The 25,903-nt window shown below is 40.9% G+C and overlaps 1 protein-coding gene across 6 annotated transcripts in view; it reads right to left on the bottom strand.

The window, feature by feature from the left end:
- Positions 1 to 25,903, bottom strand: part of LOC121444429 (FERM and PDZ domain-containing protein 4) — a 648,345-nt gene that overhangs the window by 7,122 nt on the left and 615,320 nt on the right. For 5 of the 6 annotated variants that reach the window (XM_041646236.1, XM_041646240.1, XM_041646237.1 and 2 more), the window contains 6 exons: positions 20,838 to 20,974; positions 16,125 to 16,251; positions 12,955 to 13,044; positions 12,213 to 12,395; positions 8,310 to 8,448; positions 84 to 1,142 (listed from right to left, as the gene is read on the bottom strand). In XM_041646236.1, coding sequence (XP_041502170.1) covers positions 84 to 1,142; positions 8,310 to 8,448; positions 12,213 to 12,395; positions 12,955 to 13,044; positions 16,125 to 16,251; positions 20,838 to 20,974 — 1,735 coding nt within the window. The remainder of the gene's footprint in view (positions 1 to 83; positions 1,143 to 8,309; positions 8,449 to 12,212; positions 12,396 to 12,954; positions 13,045 to 16,124; positions 16,252 to 20,837; positions 20,975 to 25,903) is intronic. The other variant, XM_041646235.1, reaches the window with a different exon arrangement.

The following is a 25,903-nucleotide window of genomic DNA, read 5'->3' as shown; positions in this document are numbered from 1 at the left end:
GAACAGGACTCCAAGGACAAATGGCTCAAAAGGATGAGATGACAATGGTTATCAGTGAATAAATGTAACAATGGTGAAAGAACCTGAACTGTCACTTTTCTGTTGTTCTTCGGAGAGAGCTTCTAGGGCTTCTAGTGTGGAAACGACAGCAGGGTCCAGTCCCTTCTCACACTTGCCCTCTGCGCTGGTGGGCACAGCATCAATGAGGGACACAGGAATCTCCTCATTCTGTAGGCCGCTGCTTTGTTCCTTGTCCTCTTGGAAGGATGTTGCCTGGCTTTGAGTGTCCTCCTCATCAGAACTGTCTCTAAAGCCAGGTGGGGGAGCAGCGATGGCCATGTTCAGAGAACGCAGGAGGAAGTCATCCTCATTGTCATCGCCTTCTGGAGGAGGCAGGGTCGTAAGGTCAATGATGTCATCACTTGACCCGGACAGGTCAAGGATGGCTGGTTGATTCATCTCACCCACCACAAGGTCCTCCTCGCAGCTCACCTCATCTTCCTCTTCTGCATCATCAGTGTTTTCTGCGTAACAGATGTCATGTAAGAGGGGCTCCTCTATCCCTTCAGGGGCTTCAAAGTTCTTCACATCACCGATGTTTGCATATACAGAATTTGCCACAAACTGGATGCTGTCTGTGTCCGGAGTGAGGTCCAGGTTTTTCATGTCATTGGCACTGCTGATGTAGAGATTCCTCTGCTTCTCCAGCATTTCTGGATTCTCGTCTAACAGTCTTTCATAGCCTAGAGTTGGGGGACTCATGCCATCATCCAGGGCAAGATCTCCAAAAATAAAGGACACTTTAGCTCCTCGTGGGGATTCCTGTGCTTTCTTAAGAGTGTCTGGTCCTGAGAGGGTCAACAGGGACCGCTGAGCTAGGTTTCTGTAGTCAGCTTCACAGGGGGCATCTCCTGGCTGAGTCAGTGGTTGGCTAAGTTCATCAGAATTGTATGAGTTGTCAATGTATAAATGCCGGTGCTCTTTGGGACATAAGGTGCTGTCTGGCATCTCAACTGTCTTCTGCTTAGAATCTATATATGTGATTTGGGCTTCTTGTTCCCCTTCGCCAATGAAGGTGGTCATCTGGGGCATACAGTTCCAATCAGGGCCAAGGATATTGTGTTTGCCTTTATTTTCTGTTCCTAAAGAGAAAGAATTAGGTAGATAGGTTATTATGCTGTATGGTTTTAGGGATGGTAGAAGCTCTGTCTGTCTGTCTGTCTGTCTGTCTCTCTGGTATGCAGTATATACATATGTGTATATGTGGGTATGCTCAGCCATGAGTGTGCACATGAAAACCAAACAAATGACTGCTATCTAACTCTATCATTTTTCATCTTATATTTTCCAGTCAGGGTCTCTCACTGAACCCAGAGCTTGGTGATTCAGTTACTGGTGACTCACCAGTAATTCTCTGGGGTTCACTTTCCATTGTTGGGGTATAGTTGTAGACCACCAGACATGGATTTTCCTCATAAATGTGAGAGAACTATGGAGATCCTTGTCTTTCTCATAACTCAAGGAAGAGGAAATCCATTATCATCTTTCACCAAGTATAGAATGTTAGATATCACTTCACAAAATAAATGAAATAATTTCTGGGAATTATTAAAGGAATATTACCTTTAAAGACTGTAAAAGTCATTTTACGTATTTCTGTTCATAGACATTATTGAGGCCCAATAACAGTAACAAGGGTAGAATTAAAACATCATCCTCTCCTCCAAAATGCTAGTTATTAAATAGCAACTCTATTTTATGCAGTGTCAATTTGGTTAAGGGCGAGTCTCCTAACCAAGGAATCTAACATCTGGAGCTTACATCAAGTAGTGCCCTATTTGGAATGCTGGGTGATGTACTAACACTGTGATAGTACAAGCCATTAAATTATGAAACACAGGCTGGGTGGTGGTGGCGCATGCCTTTAATTCCATGTAATTCTCTGGGGTTCCTTTCAGCTATTTCTGGTCATATTTAATATTTGGGCTCATTTCAACATTTGTTTGCATCATGAGAACTTGCGAAGATTTCCTTGATGTTTCTCACCAATTAAAATTGCAAAACACAAATTTAAATATTATTGTGTCATTTGCTCTTCAAGGATGTTTTAATGTGGAACTTACATGTGGAGATTTACTCTGATATTTAACAAGAGCAAAAAGTAGGTCATTCTGTGGCTATTGTTGTGTCGATTCCAGAAGCAACATTCTGAGGAAAATTCAGAGCCCTACTATCTTGTCCTCTGTTTTTCAGATGTCCTCAGTCCCATATTTGGGGCATACTGACCTCAGGTGTATGTGACAGTGACATTTGGAAAAGAAAGTCAGTTTTACTAGAGTAGTGTTTTGTTCTTCACAAATTATATAATGTTGTGCAATAATACACTGGCCATATTTGCATCTTACTTTGCGGTCAAACTGTCAACCCTGTTTCTTCAAAAACAATAAATAGATCATGATACTTTAAGTGTGTTTGTATGTGTACATGTGTGTATATGTGCACACACACACATGTGTACAGGACTGATTGTTGCCAAGAGACAGAATAATTAGCAGAGCTTCATTGTAACATGGCCATAAATTTAGACAAGAATTTGGCAAAGACTTTCTAGAAAGAGGGTCAAATAGTAAATATTTGATGTTTCTGAGACCAATTTTAACATAATAGTAGCCAGAGATGAAAGATACGTAAACACATGGGGGTGTGGGTTGAATGGCAGTCGGCAGTCTCTGAAAGACATGTCCACTTGAAAAATGTTTCTTTATTGAATGTGTGGCCATATTTGGAAAATAGTTTTATTTACTTAATTAAGGATCTTGATATGAGATTATCCTGAATAATTTGTGCAGTTTCTTAATCCAGTGGCAAGTAGCTTTAAGGCAGAAGAGAAAGAAAAGAATCTGGGCCACACAGGGAAGAACTGAAGGCCATGTGAAGACACAGGCAGTGGCTAGAATCACTGTTCTAACCTCAAGGAATGCTGGCAGCTATCAGTGATAGGAAGGAATAGGAAATATCTTCACTTAGATCTATTGGAGGAAGCCAAGATATGTCTACACCCCTTGATTTTAATCTACAGCTTGATTTTAGACCTCTGGCCTTCAAACAATGAAAGAGTCAATTTCTGATTCTTTTTCCACATCATCACATTTACAATTATTTCTTGTCAGAACCTCAGGCAAGTGATATAATGTATATGGCTTCATTTCAATAAAACTTTATTAATAAGAACAGGAGTCAGCCCATTTGTCCTGGTTTTCTAACTCTTGAGTTTGAATAATAATTATTCTAAGTAGGTCAGAAAGCTTAGCACCAATTACACGTATTTAGAGTTTTCTAATGCTAATAAATGCATATGTATGCAGGGTCAGGGATTTTGAAAACGTTTAAAGGTAAAATTTCAAGATAGGATAAAAATGTTAGCTTATAGGTTCTTATAAGAAGGTATTGAATAAAGCCTATCTCAACTTGAGATAAGAAAAAATACCTGTGCTCCATTTGGGCTTTTTTCTACAGTGTACACTATTTACCTTCTTGGAATGGTCCAGGAGACCTAGAAGACTCTGGGATGGGAATTGTGGCTTAGCCTTCACTGAACTAAGCATGAAGTGTAATGACTAATCTCCATTGTTGACTTACTGATTTTCCAGCCTCCGGGAGACCCGCTTACTGAAGGTGTTTACAAAAAGGTGTTAACAGTGCAGGGGAGACACAACCTGAATGTGGATGACAGCGTCCCATGGGCTTGGGTACCAAACTGAACAATAATGACAAAGTGCTGAATGCTAACCTAGCAGTCAGTACTCTTGGCCTCCTGACTGTTGATGTGGTGTTCTCAAGTGCCTCAGGTTCCTGCCCCCATGCCTTCCCTGCTAGGTTGGACAGTATCTTTCCCTGCTGTGTTGGGCAGTAGCCTCAAACTGCTAGCCAAGGTAAACTTTTCCTTAAGCAAGTTTGGGTCAGGGATTTGTTCACAGCAATGAGCAAGGTAACTGATATCCGAACTTTGCTCTTTATCTTTCCTCTATCTCAGGAGACCTTCTGGGAATTTCCAAAGCAGGGGTAGGGGTACTACTAGCCATTACAGCTCCTAAGTATCCTAGTTCACCTGTCAAGAAGTAACTTAGGGCAGCAAAGGTTTGTTTTCGTTCTAGTTTACAATCCATCACAGACAGCGGCAAATCAAGGTGACAGGATCTAATGACAATCTCTTCACAGCCAAGAGCAAAGAGCAATGAATGCATTGCCATTGCTATTGCAAAGAATACTTCTTCCACTCTATTTTATTTATTTATTTTTTGAGACAGGGTTTCTCTGTGTAGTTTTACAGCCTATTGTGGAACTCTCTCTGTAGACCAGGCTGGTCACAAACTCACAGAGATCCACCTGTTTCTGCTTCCCAAGTGCTGGGATTAAAGGTGTGTGCCACCATTTCCTGGTACTTCTTCCATTCTTATACAGTACAGTACATAAATCCTGGGAATGATACCATCCACAGTAGACTCAATTTTCCCATGCCAATTAACACAATCCCGAAAATCCTTTCCAGACATGCCCATAGGCCAGCTAGACAGCTCCTCATAGGATCTCCTTGTGGTGGTTTGAAAAGGAACAGCTCCCATAGACCCATATATTTGAGTGCTTAGTAATTGGGGAGTTTCACTACTTGACAGCCACTAGGAGGTGTGGCCTTGGAGTAGATATTGCTTGTTGGAGAAAGTATGTTACTTGGGGCAAGCTTTGAGGTTTCAAATATTCAAGCCAGTATCTTCCTCTTTTTGTTGGCTGTGGATCCAGATGTAGAACATTCAAGCTATTTCTCCAGTACTATGTCTGCCTGAATGACACCATGCTTCCCACCATGTTGGCGATGGACTAAACTTCTGAACTGGAAGCCTTCTCCAATTAATGCTGTTTTTAAAGGCGTTACCATGGTCATGGTGTCTCTTCGCAGAAGTAGAACATTGACTAAGATACTCTCCTAACAGGTTATTCTAGATTATGTCAAGATGACAACTTATTTTATGTCCAAGGCCTTAAGCCTTAGGCAATCTTGATGCAGGATCAAACTGAGAGCTAACTGACTATCACACTTAAGACCCAGGCTATTATTCACCTTAGGCCTAGTGCTTCAACATTTTGTTCTTTCGGTGGCTTGTCTGTGCCACTCCGTTAGAGTGACGAATGTGTAGAGAGCACATATCTGTACCTTCATTCTTGCGATAGCGTTGAGCAAGATCACTGAGAGGCTAAACCTTTATTTTTTCTCCCAGTAATAATGCCTTTAACAACTAAGTCATTTTGCCTCCCACTTTCAACTGCACATCCCATCATGTGTTACTAAGAGCTGGACAGCAGCAAGACTTCTATAACCATTTTTAGAGTGGTCAGTTTCCTTTTGTTCTTGCACCTGTAGAATTTCAACAGCTTATGGGGGGAAAAGGATTTATTTTCTGGGTAAACTTTATGATTTGAAAATAAAAAGCCAGACACCAGTTTTCCGATGTGAAAAGATTGCATTAAATAGCCCAACTGTTCTTTGGAATCTCAAAGGTCATTGTTGAATGGCTGTAAATCTCCCTCAATGAAAAACATGGTTGTAAAAATGTTCACCACAAGACTCTCTGTATGTACTTACCACTTCCTTTTCATTTTGTCCTTTAAATTTTTTTTTTTGTTATGTGACCCAGGGGATGGAACTCAGAATCCTGTGCATGGTAGGTAATTGTTTCACCACAAGCTGCATCCTTGGCCCTTTCATTTTCACTCATTTATATCTCTCAGGGCTTCTCCTCTCTGTATTTCTTTGACTTTCATTATTATTTTTGTATCGTCCCCCAATGACTATTATTAGAATCACTAAACATCATTTTAAGCATTGCACACAGATTTTTTTTCTAATTCTTACTTCCCAAGCTAATTTTTTTTAGTCGAATTATGTGACTGAGGTAACTCAAACTTCAAGAATTTTGAAAATCCATACCACTTAAAGTGGCCTGGAAATTAAAGGTGCCCTCAGAGTATCTTTCTTTCTTCTCTTTATTTCTTTTGGTATGGCTGCCCCTTATCCATGGCTAAAACTCCTTCTGTGTTTCCCAGCTATCATAATAAACATTACACAAGTCTACATGTACAGATATATATATATATATATATATATATATATATACTATAGTGAAGATTTATGTTTTGGGTTCAGTTTGAAAATGAAATAATGTTTCTTTTTGCCTTTTAGAAATAGCGAAAATGATTTTGTTCTCAAGAATTCTTTATACATACATACATACATACATACATACATACATACGTGTGTGTGTGTGTGTGTGTGTGTGTGTGTGTGTGTGTGTGTGCATGTGCACACTATGGCAAGCATGTACAGGGCAGAGGACAACTTACAAAAGTTAGTTCTTTCCCTCCACCATGTGGGTCCTGGAGATCAAACTCAGAAAGGTTTAGCAACAAGTGCTATCTTATCAGCCTATAATTCCTTTTATTTCTTCTTCTTCTTCTTCTTCTTCTTCTTCTTCTTCTTCTTCTTCTTCTTCTTCTTCTTCTTCTTCTTCTTCTTCTTCGTCTTCGTCTTCTTCTTCTTCTTCTTCGTCTTCTTCTTCTTCGTCTTCTTCTTCTTTGTCTTCTTCTTCTTCTTCTTCTTCTTCTTCTTCTTCTTCTTCTTCTTCTTCTACTACTACTACTACTACTACTACTACTGTTGTTATTATTTTGAGACAGTCTTCTTGTGTAGCTCTAGCTGACCTGGAATTTTCTACGTTACTAAGGCTAACCTCAGACTTGTGGTTATTCATAATAATTTTCCACTGAGTAAATTCTGGGTACTTGGATTACAGGTGTGCTACTATGTCTAGATGGCAGATCTCAATTTTCTAAAAACAGAATTCCTATTTGTGGGACCCTTGATTCTAATTGTTTTCATTGTTCAGTTCTGACTTGCATCGTAGCATCTCTTAGCTATACTTATTGGGCATCTACTCAGTCAGAAGAAGATGAAGACTGTGGAAAAAGTCACGAAACAAATTATAACAACTTAAACTCACTGGAACAGCTAATTTAACACCTATGACCCTCCTTGACCTTACTCTGGTATAATTTTTGTCCTATCAAGTGGCTGGCATGAACTATGTGATATTTTTGCCTTATCATATGGCTACTAGGTGGTGCCAGGGTAGAAGAGATTCCTTCTGGAACGTCCAAGTTCAAACTGTGTGTGGTGACTCACACTGAGAATTCCAGCACTCTGGAGGCAAAGCTAGGAATGCCATGACTTGAGGTTAGCCTGGGACATGGTGAGTTCCAGGCTAGCTTGGGTTGTACATTTTGTCTTCCTAAATAAATGCATACACACATAAGTAAATTTGTGACTTTATAAAATGTCAAAGCTGTAGTCTAGGATTTTAAAGGAAGAGATACTCTACAGCAGGGGACTTAATTCTCAGGGTTCTGGCTAAATAAGCGTGGGGCAGAAAAAATGTAGTCACAGGACCATGACAGTAGCTTAAATGGCAGAGTGTCTGTCTAATATAGAAGACTAGGTGAGGATCTGGGTTCTATCCCACAAGCACCAAGAATAAAAGAAAGAATGGGAAAAGGACTGTCAAGAGTTCACAGCAATAAAACCACTGTCTTTGAAGTGAGTGCCTGTCATTTCCAAGTTACATTCCAACTGCAATGGGTAAATCAGCATGTTGTTTAATTGTTATCAATGCCATCAGTTCTTAAAGGTTCCATGTTATATTTGGATATTACATTTTTTTATAGGTGCAACTCTAAATTTTCTCTTTTCTTCATGGTAATGGGGATTGAAACAAGGGTCTCACATGTGCTAGGCAGACATTCTACATAATTTCTCTCTCTCTCTGATCATATGTGTCTGTATATGCAGGCATGCATATGTCATAGTATGCATGTGGGGGTCAAAGAACAGCTGTAGGTGTTGGTTCTTGCCTTCTACTGTGTTTAAGGCAGGGTCTCTTTCTTGTTTGCTGCTGAGCTGTATAATCCAGGCTAGCTGGCCCATAAGCTCTCAGGGATTCTTTTGTCTCTGCCTCCTATTTTGTTGTAGGGGCACTGGGAACACAGACATATATTATGTCTAGTTTCATGTGAATTTTGAGCATTGGAACTCAGGTCCTCATGTTTGTATGAAACACACTTCCCCTCTCCCCAGCCCTTGGAACCAGTATTCCTAAGTATAAGACTTTACTTTTGAATTCTGTTCCTGATTACTATTGTTGGCGAAGTTCTCAATAGTTAGGTACGAGGGTTAGTAATTCATGAATTTAGGAAGAAAATACCTGTGTCCTGTGTGCCTGCATTTTTCTTGTTGGCCATGTTAAATATTGATCTCCTGGAGTCCACAAGCAGCCGGTAGTATCCAGCCGTCAGACAGGCCAGGTTCATGGCATCTGATGACTCCATAAGGAGTATGATGGGCTGCACAACAAAGAAATGCACAAGAAAGTAGTTTTTATTAAAGTATTTCCCCATAGAGTATTTATAAATGCTTATGAACTGTAAGCAAATGAAGCTACTGAGTAAACATTGCATTGGAGAAATATAAATGAGGGGGAGAAACTCAGAGACAACACAAGGCTGCCTTACTGAGAAAACCTTTAGGAGACATGATTGTTGAAGCCTGTTGCCTTCACAGAGGGGTTGACATATCTAGCACAAGAGCTCTGAGAGAAACAGGGGACCGACCTAGCCCGAGTCACACTTTTAAGTAGAGAGGAGTGGATTAAAGGTATTAGAATCAATGGGAAAGATTTTCTGCAGAGCAAATGAGAATGCACCCGTTCTCTGCAGCAGGAAATATGACCATAACAGAAACAACATAGAGTTCACATATGCTCATTGTGAATATATGCACTTAACTTAAAATTCCCTTCCAACTCATTCTAGACAAAAAAAAAAAAAAAAAAACCCAAGTACCAAGCTCCATGAAACATTGGTTTTCTTTTTACAATAGCTAAACGTCTGAAGAGTAATAGTTAAGGCTGCTATTTTAGTTACCAAGAATTAAGCCTATGATGTGAAAACATCAGGAATATTAAACTTGAGATTCATGGGGCTGAAGAGATGTCTCTGGTCGAGAGCTAGGACTGCTCTTCAGGGGCCCTTGAGTTTGGTCTCCTACACTTCTAGTTGGTGGCTCCCAACTGTCTGTAACTCCAGTTTGGGAAAGCCAATGTCCCCCACTCCTCTCTCTCCCCCCCCCTCTCTCTCTGTGTGTGTGTGTGTGTGTGTGTGTGTATGTGTGTGTGTGTGTGTGTGTGTGTGTGCATGGGTGCACACATACAAACACACACACACTTCAGAAAATCTCTTTGAAAATGTAAGATCTTTGGTGAAAATGAGTGTTCAAGAGAAATGAAATGCAAGTCAGAATTGAGACTGTCACTGTGTGGAAAGTGTCAAAGAGCTGAGTAAAGATTGCTTCTAAAAGAAGTTGTAAATTTCCACAAATGTAAACTAGAGCTGAGAGCTGGGAAGAGGCACTGTTAAAACTGGAAGCAATGAGCTTGTAAGAGGCCATGTATCTTGGGTATGGAATGAAATGCTGATAGGATAATATTTCTCATTGGCTTGCAAGGATGTGTTCTTGTTGGAAGAAAGAGCAAAGGATACAGAAATGTGGGAACAGAAGAAAGCAGACAACAGAAAAGATCAAGAGAAGAAAGTGGCTGGTCTCTATTTCTCACTCTTAGAAGTAGTACACTGGCCAGGTACTGTGCCCTTGATTATTGGAACAACACTTGCCATCCAAAATTCATGAACTGTCATTTCCACCAGAACTGCAGTCCCTGCTTAATCTTTAAGCCATCCCACCATCATCAGTCAGTTCAGAGATGAGACCTGTAGCTGGAAGTATTTTCTGTCCTGCTGGCTCCCTTGGACTAGTTTTTCTCTGGCTGCCTGTTCCTGAAGTTGCTTATGAAATAACCATTCTAAGGCTTATTATCAGTTTTATTGTTTAGCCAATGTCTTGGGCTTCTTACTGGTTAGCTATAACTATAAATTAACCCATTTCTATTAATCTGTGTATTGCCACAGGCTGTGGCTTACTGGTGCAGCATGTTACTCCTTTGTGGGCTACATGGCATCTCCTCAACTCTGCCTACTCTCTCTCTCTCTCTCTCTCTCTCTCTCTCTCTCTCTCTCTCTCTCTCTGTATCTTTATTTGAACTTCCCGCCTAGTTTTACTCTGCTAAACCATTGGCCAAAAGAGCTTTATTCATTAATCAATAAAAGCAACACATATATGGAAGGACATCCCACATCATCTTCCCTCTTGTCTAATTAAAAAGATTTTTTTAATTTTAACATAGTAACATTATATATAACAAAACAGTTCTGTCCTTGTCTTTGTGAGAAAATAGAAAATACCCATCTTCATTAAGTCAAGAGACCTTGGACATCTAGACATCTAAGGAAGAAAAGATAGCTAACCATCTGACTTATGATACCAATATTCTTTGCAGGGTAAAAATCTTACTACCTTAACATCCATATTTCCTTACTTTTCAACATAGTGGTAGACTGACTCACTGAAAAATCAAAGTTGGCATTGTTGTTATACTATGGCTCTCTCCTTCTCCAAATCCAAGCATTTTGTTAAAAGAAAAATTCAGAGTTTCTATCTCATATCAGAAGACCCACCTGCTTCTGAAAATGGTCTGTAGGATATTCAAGGCCTTAACCTAAGTTGGTTGCCTCAACACTGCATAAGAGATAATTCAGGTTGCCAGCTGTCTCTGTCATTTCTTGCACCTTTTTGAAGTTGCTTGCTTGCAATTCTTGCTTACCCAGGTATTATTAATTTCCTTTTCATGTCTTTGATGGGCTGCCTGTTCCATAGTTGGTCATAGTTATTTTCCTCTCTTAACTTAGCTAAGACATTTTTAGTATAAAACTTAGACTCCTCAGGTTAGGATAATTATTTAAATAATCTTTGTTATTTGCTAATCTCTTTAGACTAGGTATTTAGCATACTTTTTCTGTTTGATGTTGTTCATGTTGGTTGTAGTTCTATTTTTGTATATGTTTTCACCTTTTCTTTCTCCTGGACAATACTTGATAGTTGTTCTTATTGAATATGGTTTTGTATTAGGTTTAGAACCCTCTTGTTTAGATAAAAGGAGGAGGTGCTGTGGAATTCATTCAACCAATAGCCTTTTGGTTACCAGCCCATTAGGGCATGGTCTGAGGTACTATGTGTGATTTGATAAGTGCAGACCTTTTTTGCTTGCTTTCTTGGATGGTGTTTGGAATTCTGTTTGCAGCTTCTAGTACCGACAGAGCAGAGGACCACAGCTCTCTACCCTTATTGCAAGTATTTTTCCAAATAAATACTTGTTATCCATTATTCTGGGCTCTTGTGGACTTTCCTAATTGTGTTTAAAGAGACCATTTCCACGATCTCCTCACTCAATTCTCTTTGGGACACACTATTCTTATTACTAATGACAACATCCAGTTCCCATCCATTGTGTATTTTCCCTACAATGTGACCATTTCTCTCAGCGTCTTGGACCATGAACTACCAAGCATCTTGCCACACTTGTGTTTGTCTAAGAAGCCAGTTGGAGTCATTTGGAATTAAGGGCATGGCATCATGTGAACCTCCATGTTCTCGCTATCATGGTAATCTCCTGCTGCAGAGCATGCTAAAACATTCTGATGTGCTTTGCAGAAAATCTCTATAATCACCACAGTGTCCCTTAATCCTTTTTTCCAACTCTGCCATAGTGGGAGTGACATTAGGGCTGGGTATCCCAATTTAACCAAAGAGAATGAGAATTTTAATACATCTAGGGGAGCTCTTGCTGATTCCCCATGTGAACAATCTAGTCTAGAAGTCAAATGGGAACACATTTTCCCTGATGTTATATGATCACCAGTATTCTATAATCAGAAGGGCCCGAGAGATGATGATTTGCTTTTTGTACATAAATGAGGAAACTGTGCTCTAAGAACTATATCAACCTGTCCCCAAATCATACAGCAATTTAATGAGGCCTAGAGTCCCTGGACTGGAGTTCTCTAGATTTATTGTTCTTTTTTCTTTTTTTCTTCTTTGCAATATGGCATCTTTGAGACCCTGCACACATCAACTCTTCCCTGCATGTGAGTGCCATTGATGTTATCAGAAATGATCTGTTCATGCCAGGACCAAGGGTCAACATCTGAAAGCCTACCTTCACATCTAACACGTGCAACTCCACCCTCACCAAGCTCTCCTCTTCCGTAAACATTTCAATCCTGTTGACGTGGCTGAAGTCCGCTAAAAGAGCCACCAGATTGGTTTTGGTGTTTATGACATGGCTTATGCCATAGCGGGGGCCAACCAGAAGAGTCACTTCTGAGCGCTTCTCTGCCTGCTGAGGGAAAGAGAATGACAGAATATTTCAATGCCTGGACTTCTGAAGCACTTTGAAAATCTCAGTCTGAGAGTCTGTTTTCATAAGATCACATTGTTTTCTTTAGAAAGTTTTTCTGGGTCACACTGTACTAAATCACCCAATTAGGAGGACGCGGATCTGAGTGTATGGAAGCGCTGATAAATTATGAATCACATAGAAAGTAAATGTTATCATGCTGCAATAAATTTATAAACGTCAGAAGCTTTTAGAAGTGAGACTTGTGGATATTTTCCCCTTCCGGTCCAGTGATTGAAAGACTACTATTTTTAAGAGTCCTTTGATTTCCCTGTTTCTTTGCTTTTCTTTTCCCAACGATTGCTGCAGCAAAGCTATCTGGTTTGATATTTCGCAAGCTATCTTCAGTCTGTGATGGAGTCAGTTAGGATTGAAGACCAGGAAAGATTCCCAGCCTCTTTGTTTTTGTCATCATGGACAACTCCTTGAAGATAGCCTGTGTTGTGACATTTGGCAGACCTCTGTGACTGCAAACAGGAAGAAAGAAAGAAAATGAAATTACCACTAACGTTGCCTTGAACACACGACCTCCATATAGTCGCAGGTCGCTGAGGAACTTGAGATAGTGAACCTTGGCTTGCAATGCAGACAGCTGAGGAGAGAAAAGAAAGCTTAAATGTGGATTCCAGTGGGTGGGGCCCTTTCTACTATAGAAACAAAGGCACAGGAGAAAGATGTTTTTTTTTTGTTTGAGACAAGGTTTCGTGTATCCTCGGCTACCATTCAATTTGCTATTTAGCTGAGGATGACCTTGAACTTCTGATCCTCTTGTCTTCAACTCTAGAGTGTTAGAATTACTCATGTGTGTCACCATGCTCAGTTTATTCAGTACTGGGGTGAAATTCAGGGCTCTGTGTTTTCTGTCAACTGAATTTCACCTCCAGCCCCAAAGGATGCTTTTATTGCTGGGGAGATAGGGTGTGAGAAAGAGTCTTCAGTAAGAAGGGTAGTAAATTGGAATATCCTGGGTATTCTGGTGTCAGACTGCAATTTGACATCAAGATTCAAACTTGATTGCTTCTGGAGGTGTGCGTGTGTACATGTGTGTGTGTGTGTGTGTGTGTGTGTGTGTGTGTGTGTGTGTGTGTGTTGGGGTAGGTACATAAGTGTGAACACACAATTCACACCATTCAAAAATGAGAACAAAGTAAGACATTGCTCCCTGAAAATGTCTGCCCACTGGGAGTTTACAATAGGCAAGGGGTACTTTCCAACTGTGATTAGGGGCAAAGCAATGGGGCATGTGGCATGTAAATGCGCCAACGACACAAGAGACACACCTGCACATTGATTTGTGGAGGTATCTGAAATCTATGCAAAGTCTTTAAGAAGCTTGCTCACTTCCCCTCTCAAGTTGCTTTCCACTCCTTTCAAGTTTCCAGGGAGAATGAACTTCCTGAGCTCCAACCACTAGGAACCAGTCTGAGCCTGCTGTGTAAACCCTTGTTGTGTTAATTCAGCTCAGAGATCTGTTAAGAATTCTCTGAGTTGAAATACAAATACCCAGATAGAACTGATCTGTATAGAGACTTCAAAATTGTAGGCTTTTATATCATTTTTTCAAAAAATGGAATTTGACTAGGAATCTGTCTTTGTTTCATATTGAATGCAAAAGGAATGTTTCTCAGAGTAAAATTTTCAACAAGGCAGAGATGATCACCATTAAGTAGCAAAGACTAAAATTCCATTTCAGCCACGCATGACTTTCCAACTCTTGCTAACTACAAAGAGAGAGATTGCCCTTTGTGTGGTTGGGATTTTGCACTGTTCCCTCACTCTAAATCTTGCCCAAAACCTGAAACAATTTAAGCAAACCACTCACTCATGACTGGGAATGATAGTTTTATAGAAAACACATACACACACACAAAATTGGTACATGATAAATAATAAAACTAACTAAAATTGGTGGTTGCCAAATTATTATGAGACCAGTAGATGAGGCTTTGAAAATAAACCAAATAAAATTGGATAACAGAAATCAATTTTGGGTAAATAAGGACAAAATCCATGAAACTAAAGTCTAGGTGTGTTTTTGTATATGTGTGTACATGTATGTAAGGGGTATGCATGTGTATGAGTGCATGTGTGTATGGAGGACAGAGGACAAACTCAGGCATGAATTCCCAGAAGTAAGCCACCTCATTTTATTGGAGAGTGTAGCTCATAGGCCTGAAGGTCTTTTAAGCAGGATAGACTGGCTGGCAAGTGCATTCAAGTGAGTTGTTGCAGTGAGTTGCAGTGAGCCTATGTCCATCTTCCCAGCGCTGGGATTGTCACCACATGCACCATCATTACATGGGTTCTGGGATTGATAGAACGATGTTTTTTTGTTATTGTTACTGGTGTTGTTTTTGTTTTTTCAATACAGGGTTTCTCTGTGGCTTTGGAGCCTGTCCTGAAACTAGGTCTTGTAGACCAGGCTGGCCTCAAACTCACAGAGATCCACCTGCCTCTGCCTCCCAAGTACTGGGATTAAAGGCATGCACCACCACCACCTGTCCTGGGGTTCTGGGATTGAATTCAGGTTCTCCCCCTTGCATAGCAAGTGCTTTCTCGACCAAGCAGTCTCCCAGCCTTAGGGATCATAAAACTCTTGACCCATGGTATCTTGCTATTTTTCTGAAGTCGGGTGCTCACAGTGAGATGATTGGAGTCATTTTCCTTTGAAACTGGGAAGGAGAGTGTGGCTGAGAGTGTACTGAAGTTGATCATATGTTTGAAAAAATGTTTATGAGGTGAAACCTTATAAAATGACAGAGAATAGGATACTAAAAGCAAAGGACTACCCGCATGAATGGTGAATTGCATTGGGGTCAGGCAAATATCAATAGCCCATATCAGCTGCAATGTATACTCAGGCCGTTCCCTGTTTTATAGGTTCAGAGATTTATGACTCCTTACCCTTCTCCTTACTGGTATTTTTGTTGTGTTATTGCTTCTAAACCATATCTTTCTTTTCCTGACCAACAGTATACTTTTAAATGGACTTTGTGTGTCTCCCACTTAATGAAAACAGAAATGAATACAAAGATTTTAATACTCATGACCAGTGACAGAAATCACTTTGCTTTCTCTTCCCATTACAGGATTTAATCTAATGGTTGTCACTGGGAATGTTGGTGGTAGTGATTTTGATCATTAGGACACCTTTTTGTTTGTGACAATTAAGGGAGGGGTGACCCTGGCATGTGGTCAGAATGGATCAAGGAAGGATGCTGCGTCATATTTCACAATGCCAAGAGTATCACCATTATATCTTACCCAATGTCCACAGCTTCCTTGGAGAGAATCCCTAATTACTACAGTAACTGGCCTGCAGGGCTCCTTACTGGCTGCTGGGCATTTAAGTCAGTCTGAGCAGCAACCAGTTATAGGATAAAAGTGTACAATTGTCTTGTGATTTGATCCCTTGACGGAAAAGTCTCGTGTGAGCACTACTTGCCTCCAGCCCCGTACAATAAGGAGTTTCCAACTTGTGAGAAAGGAATAGATTTCTGGAAGGATCAGCAGTTTTTGTTCTTTTTAGACATATGTAAATAGTGTACAAAGTTCTTCTGGAAATGTGGTATGCCAAGTGTGTTCTTTATGGGCTCATTTGAAATGACTTTTTGAATGAAGGCAAATGTCTCTGCTTAAAATCCAGATTCTATTAAGATGTAACTGGGATACCTTTTTACCCGGTGGTACCAAGTTTTGATTTGCTTTGACAAGGTGGGAGAGAGCTTTTTTGATGTTCTTCTCTTTCATGCTCTGCAGCACAGCAGATGGAAGAAATGTCTCCAGGCCCCATTCTTTCCTGCAACAGAAAGCGCATCATTCATTCCCCAATTCTTGTGATGATGACTTCCATAAGGCCAAATGACACTCTGCTGTTTGTCGGAACAAATGAACTCTTGGTAAGACCAAGAAGCAACTTTTCATTTCCATGTGGGAAACACCTTATTGGATCATTGATACACATGTTCACATTTAAAAAGAAACATATATATTCCTCACTCTGTAGAAAGAACACTAAGAATGGACATTAAAGAGTCATTTTGTTCAACCAATTTCAGTCTCCTAAATACATACATCCTATATCCAGATATTTCCCAATATGTTTCTTTTTCTTCCTCAGCTTGTCCTTACTGTCTTCATTGATTTACATGTCTTAGGGCTATTTGTGTCTTTATTTTAAAACACACACACTCACATATCACACACACACACACACACACACACATATGGGGGGCAGTGCTAGGGTTCAGAGACCTACAGTAGAACAAAACATGACTGACCACCACAACCAACAAAACAACAAAAACAAAAACCTAGAAACCAGTGACATGATTCCTAACAATCTTCTGCTATTCTCATACTTCAGTGCCTAGACCAGTCTTCATAAGAGAGGTTTTCTCTGGAAGCTGATGGGAGCAGATGAGGATTCCCATACCCAATTATTAGGCGGAGCTCGGGAACCCCATGTAAGAGGTCAAGGAAGGATTGTAGGAGCCAGAGGGGTCGAGGATACCAGGAGAACATGGCCCACAGAATGTACTAACATAGCTCATAGGGGCTCACAGAGACTGAAGTGGCAATCATGGAGCCTGCATGGTCTGACCTAGGTCCTCTGCATATATGTTACGGCTCAATAGCTTGGTGCTCTTGTCAGATTCCTAACAGTGAGAGCACAGGATATCTCTGGCTCTTTTGCCAGCTTTTGGGGTCCCTTTTCTCTTATTGGGTTGTTTTCTCCAGCCTTGATCTGAGGGGTTGTGCCTAGTCTTATTGCACCTGATTATGGTGTGTTCAGTTGATATCTCTGGGAGTCCTGCTCTTTTCTGAAGGGAAACAGAGAAGCAGTGGATCTGGGGGAGAAGGGAAATGGAGGGGGTTACCTGGGAGAATGGAGGAAAGGGAGGCTGTAGTCAGGATGTTTTGCATAGATAAGAATAAAAGAAAAATTCAAAATAAAAAAGATAAAATACGCACACATATAAAACACTTATATGCATTGGAGGGGCACGTCACTAGGGCAGGAACCCAAGGCTGTAGTTATGCTAGTGATGTGCCCCAGCCCTATATTGTTATCTTAGTGAGTTTTCACATCATTGTATCTTTTAAAATATGTTTTTTTTTGGAGTTTTCTACAACATGTTTTGATCGCAGTGATCCCCACTCTCCTATCTTCCCAGATTTATCCCCTTCTCTGTCTACCCAACTCTGTGTGTCCCTGCTCTCCACTTACTCTGCAAATACTAATTCGCGCTGTCTAGATATTCTTGGACGTGTGTTCTTCCACTAATATATCTTTGCACCTCATCTTTACACTCAGACCACAAGTTCCTTGATAGTCAGGATTATATTTACTACAAATTACTATCTGATGGAAATGCCATATACAATTCTCAGTCAAATATTTGGTAGACGAACTGAGTGTTGCCAACACAGTTGCAGACTGCAAGATTTCAAGTGGAGCTACTTATCATTGAGAGGTTCTGGGCTGCACAATATTCTCCTTGGGAAGAGTGGCTAGACAGGAGGGGCAGAAAGGTATGCTAGTTTTCTGATGATAGGGTCTCTCACTGACCTAAACCTCACTGGCTAGGCTAGGCTTGCTGATTTTGCTTTATCAGTGCTGGGATTACATGCACATGCTACATGCATTGCCAGCTTTTAAAAGCACGGGTTCTGGGGCTCAAATTCTGGTCCTTAAGTTTACACAGCAATCACGTTAGTGACTGAGCTGTGTCCCCAGCTCCCCAGATGCATTTTAGTTGTCTGAATACATTCTCTAGTTGTATAGGTGCCTTTGCAAATGGCAGCCAGTTTTATCTGTCCCTAAACATTTTAGGTAGCAGGAGAAGGAACACGTGACTGTGTCCAGCTGAGATCTGTTTGTGAACAGTCTCTCAGACCACAGCCATTATAGGTACGCCCCAGGGAAAAAGGAATGGACCGCTCAAGGGAGTGAACCATATAGGAGGGCTTTTCATCATTTAGTTGCCAGTAGGTAAATTTATAATAGCCCGAACAGTGGCACTGGGGGCAGGGAATTGGAGCTTTAGTCTTCCCCAACCCAGGCTCTAAAGCCTGTTGAGCAAAGGCTTCAGGATGGGTAGTGTGGCAGCCCCTGAGAAAGTGCCTTTGGAGAGTGGGATTATTTTCATTTGTCCTTGTTTTGAGTGCAGATGGGGAGAAATCCAAAGCTTTTGGCATGGCGTGGAGATATGGATTCAGTCTGGTGAGTTCGCCTTTTTGTTAGCATAAAGAGCTGCTGGGATGCAGTAACTGGTGTTTGCTGTAGGCTAGAGAATCTCTTGCTGGGAGACTAAGCGTTCCCTCTTAAAGGATGACCCTTAAATAGATTCATCAGTTGGAGGCAATACAAACCATCTATTTTCTAAGAAAAGCGAATTTTCCTTGGCCAAAGAGGGATGCGGCTGGTAAAATGGCATCCTCGATGAGAGAAGGCATCTAAAGTTTACAAATAAGATGTGCCCCACAGAGTCAGCTTTGTTGAGTGACATCTTTGCCAGCCACTTCTCAGTTTTTTTTCCTACATAGATACCAAGGCACCATGCTTTCTGATTGTGGCATATTTTTGAGATGTATTTTTATTTTATGTGCATGCATGTTTTGCCTGTATGTTTGTATGTGTACTAAATGCATGCACAGTGCCCACATAGGCCAGAAGAAGGTGCCAGTTTGTGCTGCGACTGGAGTTACAGATGGTTGTAAGTCATCAGATGGATGCTAGGAACCAAACTCATGTCCTCTGCAAGAACAGCAAGTACTCTTAACCACTGGGTCATTTCTCCAGCTCGCTCTTTTTTATTATTTTTGTCATGGTCTTATTATGTAACTTGGGATAGCTTCAAACTTGTGATTCTAACTCAGACTCCCTCAATGCTAGGATTATTGGTGTGAGCCACCAGGCCCAGCTGATCTCCTGCCATGATGACGCTTCAGAAAATGTCCCTCCGTAACAGTGGTTCTCAACCTTGCTGACGCTGCAATCCTTTAATAAAGTTTCTCAAGTTGCGGTAACCCCCAACCACAAAATTATTTCATTCCTACTTCATAACTGTAATTTTGCACTGTTACCTATCGTAACATAAAGATCTGTGTTTTCTGATGGCCTAAGGCAACCCCTGTGAAAAGGATGTTTGAACTCCAAAGGGGTTGTGACCCACAGGTCGAGAATCACTATTCTATAACCACCCTAGCAGGAGAGGAGGGATTCTAAAGAGACAACCGTGCCCATTCTTTGTTCTAGCAGGCTGTTAAGACAAAGGAGCCACTAGAAAATGAATTCTTCCAAGAATATCACACTGGAAGAAGGCAATGGCGGAAGTGTGGTACCATCCAGAGGAGGAACTTGCCTCCTAGGAAGAAATATATACACTCCCCACATTTTATCTGAATACCATGCAACAGAGACCAAACAATGAAGATTAAATGGTGGGCAGGACCGCACTTTGATCAAGACTGCTGAGTTACATATACCTCTTGCCCGCTATTAAAACCTAGACTCCACAAATCTAAATCTCATGTCAGGACCCTAAAGATAGACTTGGGGCTCAGTATACCCATTTTTTGTTCCTCTTCTCAGTTCTACCACATGAGATTCATTTTCTTTCTTCTTTTCTTCCTATAACTTGTCTCTTTAATTGGTGTATTTTTGAGGGGCAGCCAAGCCTAACTAGACTCTCACAATAATCCCGTCTATCACACAAACTCAGACACAAAGAGTAGTTCCCCTGCTTGGTATTTAACCCTTCCCCACCCCTAATCCTATATGGTGAATTGGAGAAGTATCAAGCTACTTAATAATCTTGTACCTCAGTTTACCCATTTATCTTGGAAGTAAACCCTGGGCACCAAATGTTCTGATACTGATTTTCTTCCTGACTCTGAGAGAGGAGCACAGTAAGTTGCTCAGGTTGGCCTTGCACTCAGTCTGCGGCACCGGAATTCGGGATTCTCCTGCTTCAGCCTCATGAATAGCTAAAATTATGGGCCTGCACCATCAGGCCTAGCTGTTTCTTTATGGTGTTTTGGGGACAAAATCTTGTTTTATGTGGTCTCGACTGGTCTTGTACCCATGGTAAGCCTTCTGCCTCAGGACACTCTACTGCTAAAGTTGATGGGGTGGCAGGAGTGAGCCATCAATCTGGGGTGTACATATCATTTTAAAGAACTTGCTTTCACTTTGCCTGTAGTTTTCTAAAGGTGGGTAAAGTGAGAAATGCATCTTTCCTATTATAAAAGACAAAATTTTTATCTATTTTTCCACTAGTTTACAAAGATTTGGCCACGAACAAGATGAACTTTGCAAACAGATACAGAAAAGTGAAGGAAACCCCACGGCATCTCACCGCACCAAGTGGGAACACTTACTCAATGTATTTGAGGGAGATTTTCTGCGTCTGTTTGGTGGTGACAGTGGCGATGTACATTTGTAAGGCGGCCAGCCGCAAGGCAATGTCGTATTTCAGCTCAGGTCCAAATCGCTCCTGAACGACGTCGTTACAACTCTGCAAAGAGACCAGCAGAGGGCGCAGTTCATCAGCGCATGGGCTGCCTTGTGCTCCCCTTTAGAGGAGCAGGTGACAAGCGTTTCCCCAGTGTTTCAACCTTCACTTCTAAGGTACTGAGGCTAAATGTAGAAACATTCCCACCGTGCTGCTTGGAGTCGAGTCAGTCTTTAATTGCACGAACACAGCGACCACACAAAACGTTTAACAGTCACCGACAAGCTGTTATTTAAATATTTAGCTTTTTGTAAGAATAATTAAGAATTTGGGGACAGAACTGCCAAACACAGGTGCTGAAGCTGAACACTGGAAGCATGGTGGAGGAATGTGGTTTTTGCTGCTGGACTTGGAATCCAAGCTTCCAAACTTCATTCATTTCACACAAGTTGTGGCTTTGGGCAGATTTCTAACTTGGTGGTGCCTCAGTTTTCCTTTCTCTAAAATGGAGTGATGCTGTTTCCTAATTGCATGGTGTTGTGCGGACTAAAACAGTTAAACTGTACTTGGAAGCTGTAAGCACACTTCTAAAGGTTTATTTATGTCATTCCTAGTCTTGCTTTGTGTGGAACTGGGGTTTGCAGTCCTGGCTTTGCCAACGATAGCTATCACATTTGAAACCTTACCGTTTATTTGAACCCATGACCTCAGTTTATTCATCCGTGAGTGGGGCTCATAGGAAACACTTCACTAGAGCTGCTTAAGGATTACGAGGCTTGTGCTTTATTACAGACATTGGCACATGCTCTAAGGGTAGCTATTAAAACCTATTCATTTCAATGGCTGCAGCCCTCCCATTTCAAGCCTGTGATTATGTGGGAGTTATCTCTTGGAATCGGTTTTTTCAGAGCATGGGTCAAAATGTAGGCCATGTATGGTATCACACCCTATAGTTTCAGCTACTTCTGAGGCTGCGGTATGTGAATGTCTTAGCTTTTCTATTGCTGTTCTAAGTGTCACGAACAAGGCAAATTACAGAAGGAGGAGTTTATTGGGGGTTTACAGTTCAGAGGGTGAGTGCATGACCATCATGGCAGGGAACATGTCAGCAGGCAGGCAGGGATGGTGCTGGAGCAGTAGCTGAGAGCTCACATCCTTATTCAAAGTGAGGCAGAGACCTAACTAAAAATGAGGACTTTTGAAACATCAAAGCCCACATCCAGTGTCACACTCCTCTAACAAAGTCACACTTCCTAACTCTCCCAAACAGTTCCACCCACTGGAGACCAAGCATTCAAATACAGGAGCCTATGGGGAGCGTTCTCATTCAAACCATCACAGTAAACTACAAATTCAAGGATAGCCTGAGCAAAATAACCAGACTGCATCTCAGTTAACCAAAGTGGCTGAGTATGTATGGTAAAATGGCCACAGATACTAGACTCGAGTAGTGGATTCCTCTCTCTTGTTAGGAGCAAAGTTGGGAGCGGAGAGCGGAAGGAACATACAGAGTATGTAAGAAGATTCAGTATGTGTGCTGACTGATTTTTATATTGACAACTGGGTTCTAGTTCGAGAAAAACGTATACCCTTTCCTGCATCCTTCTTGGATTCTTTGCCTTCTCTCAAGTAGACATTAAAGGGAAACACTCGCAGCAATTTTTTGTCTGTTCCCTTTCTAAGGGAGGCACATTAGTAATCACCTCATACTGATTTCATGAAGTTAGGACCACGCACCACTACGTGGCTTCTGTATGTAGTATTTAAACACTGCATGCTTAGCACATCATAGGTTTTGTATCTACATATGATGGATGCATATTTCTCAGTCCACTGCTTCATTGCTAAACGAGTTCAGCTGTCCTCCCAATGCCTCCCTAAAAAGGATTTTCGCCTTTTTTCCCCTGAAAAACATTATAGTTTCCTGGAGCACACTTCCTGGAGCAGCTTGTGTTTGAAGGGGGTCTGTTAAGCAGCAAGACCTGGGATGGTTGGGTCATACCCTCAAAAACACTTTAAAGCTGCAACTTGTTTTTTTTTAATTTTGATTTTAACAATCATGCCCAAGTGCTTGAGGCGATCTTGGCCCCAACATGTTAACAGCCTAGGTAAGATTGTCTCATACAGTCCACAAAGAGAACTGGAAGCCCAGAATGTGGTGTGTGCCCGTGTGTATGTATATATACATGTATGCATGGGTGCACAGGCATATGTGTGCTTTATGTGTGTTAGGGTCAAAGGACATCTTTGAATGCTAGACCAAGAGGCATCCACCTTTTTATTATTATTTATAGTTTGACAGGATCTGTCACTAGCTTGGAATTTACCAAGGCTAGGTAAATTCCCAGGCTAGGCTAGCTGGCTGGCAACCCTCTGGGCTCTACTCATCCGTCTTTACTTCCTTGATGCTGGATTACAAGCTTGTTCTTCTATGTCTTACTTTTGCTTAATGTGGGCTCTTGAGATGAAACCCATGTGTTTATGTTTCTAAAGGACCGAGCTACTGTCCCAGTCCTAGAAGCTGGTTTGTGAGAAGTTATTTTGTCAAATGACGTTTTTTGAAAACAGCTACTGTATAAGGATTCAAAGCAGATGTGTGTGTGTGTGTGTGTGTGTGTGTGTGTGTAGAACTTAGATAAAAATGCCCAGGTTTGACAGTATGTTATTTCAACTATACATGAGTGCATGTATAAAGCTTAAATAAAAAAAGCCCAGGTTTGACAGTAGGCTATTTCAACTACCACTACAGTTACTTTAGCCATGACATGTTAGTTTTCTTATGTAAAAACTGGTTGAGCGCTGAAGAACAACTAACTTGAGAGCTAGCTAATTTGAAAGGTTGCTGTGAGAATTCATAAATGGAATGTGTTATAGAAACACGAGTCATTACTGTTACTTTCCCTAAGACCTCTGGCTGGCCTGAACCACTTTTTTTCATTCCTGTTTTACCTTGCTGTGGTGGTTTGAATAAAGATGGTCCCTGTAGGCTCATACGATTGAATGTTTGCTCTGCAAACATTTAGGAAGGATTAGGAGGTGTAGCAGTGTTGGGGTAAGTGTTTCATTGGGAGTGGGCTTTGAAGTTGCGAAAGCCCATGACTTTCTCAGTTAACACTTTCTGCTTTGTGGCTGTGGATCAAGATAGAAACTGACAGCTACTGCTCTAACAAAATGCCTGCCTGCCTGCCTGCCACCATACTTCCCACCATAATAGCACGAACTCTCCGAAAATATCAGCAAGCTCCAATTCAATGCTTTGAAAGAAACATTTGAAAAAAGTTGCCTTGGTTATGGTGTTTCATCACAGCACTAACTAAGACACTTGCATTTAAACAGACTTCTGCATGACTCTTTTGACAAGGCAATTAATTAGTCGCTTAGTTATTATATAATTAGTTAAGAATGACCCTGGAGAGGTGGTATGCAATATGAATTATACATACACACGAACGTGTGTGTGTGTGTGTGTGTGAAAGAGATTAATCATCCTTTTATTACTCTTAAATCTATTACTTAAAATACAGTCTTACAGGTGAATAGTATGTCTATAAAAAGTTCGTTTGTAATTAATGCATGCTTAAGAGGAAAACAATACTATATTAACATGTTTGTAAAGATTTTGGTGGCTTATGGGTTGTATCCTGCTTACTAATTGGTATAAACAATTTTTTTTTTCTGAATAGAGAGTGAAGAGGGCAAACATCGGCAAGCATATAATCATTATGAATTAGAACAGTCTAGATCATTAGAGTTTACTGCTAATATATATGCTAAAATCTGTAAAAGACCTCACGGGCTATTAATGACTCAGAGATGAATACGTATGATCACTATGAAACCAATTTGCATCTTTATGTTTTATCTGGCCAATGGTGACTGTCCTCATACCGAGTCTGCTAAGTTAAATTGATTTGGGTCTTCTAAAGTACTATGTGTGACTTCTGTTTCCTCTTCTGTTCTCCGGGCAATTTCATTGCGTCTTTGTACTAGCTTAAAACCCAACACGGGCACACAGGAGACCTGTTGACTTCTAGTAGACAGATGGGTTATTTTAGACGCACCACACAGTCTGTGATACAGTCATTTTCAAGTAGAGTCTGAAGTCAAAAAAAAAAAACCCACATTCATTTCTTATTCTCTGAGTGGGAAATATAATATGATAGTCACTTGATTTTAGTCTCCATTGCCCATAGTATACGGCTATCCATCTCCCGTGCAGCCTATTCCTTTAAGAAGTAGATAAACCACCACCCCCATGAAAGGGAAGGCAGGAAAACAGAAACAACATCAGCCTTTTTCTTCCAGTCCCCAGGCAAACTCTCCAGACAGTTTGTCTTATTTTGAGGCCAGTCCTCTGGTATAAAAGATGTCTTTCAAATGAGAAAACTCTCCGTGCATTTAATTTGAGCAGACACGCCTTAAACAAAACATAATGAGCTTTAGAGGTACTCCTTGTCTCCCTTCCCCAAGACAAGCACAGCCATGTTTTTTCCCTTTTACAAAGGCAGTAGACTTCTTGTGGTGTTTCAACAGAAGCCGGATGGTTTGAAAGCCCCATCCTGTTCTCAAGATGAGACTGTAATTACAGAGAACAGCCTGTATCTGTATTTCACTGTCTAAAGCTTTATACTAACAGGTACCTGGAGCTATTCATTTGCTGCTAACTAGCTAATAATTGTAGCACATGGTCTTATCAGAGGTGACCTAGCCTCTGAGTGAGGCTCAGTTGGATTATGGTGAAGGCACAGTAACCGATAAGCTGAGAATCAAACTCTTGATTTTATGCAGCCATAATCGGCTAGGTTTCCTGGCCTATCGGAGGAACAGAGGTCATTGTTGTCAAGTCAGGGGTGCATATGACCTCATTTAACACTGAGAAAACCCAGAACATGATAGTCTCTCTGTTTAGGTTGGAAAATGCAATATACATTTAAAATTATTTTTTTATAAAAGGTTGTACATTCTGAACAGGATTGGACTTATCTTGGAGGA

The sequence above is a fragment of the Microtus oregoni genome, unplaced genomic scaffold (assembly GCF_018167655.1).
Source record: "Microtus oregoni isolate MIOR12 unplaced genomic scaffold, Mior012 000124F_ref0000388, whole genome shotgun sequence".
Classification (NCBI taxonomy): domain Eukaryota; kingdom Metazoa; phylum Chordata; class Mammalia; order Rodentia; family Cricetidae; genus Microtus; species Microtus oregoni.
The sequence above is the reverse complement of the archived record's forward strand: the minus strand, read 5'-3'. Positions and strand labels throughout refer to the sequence as shown.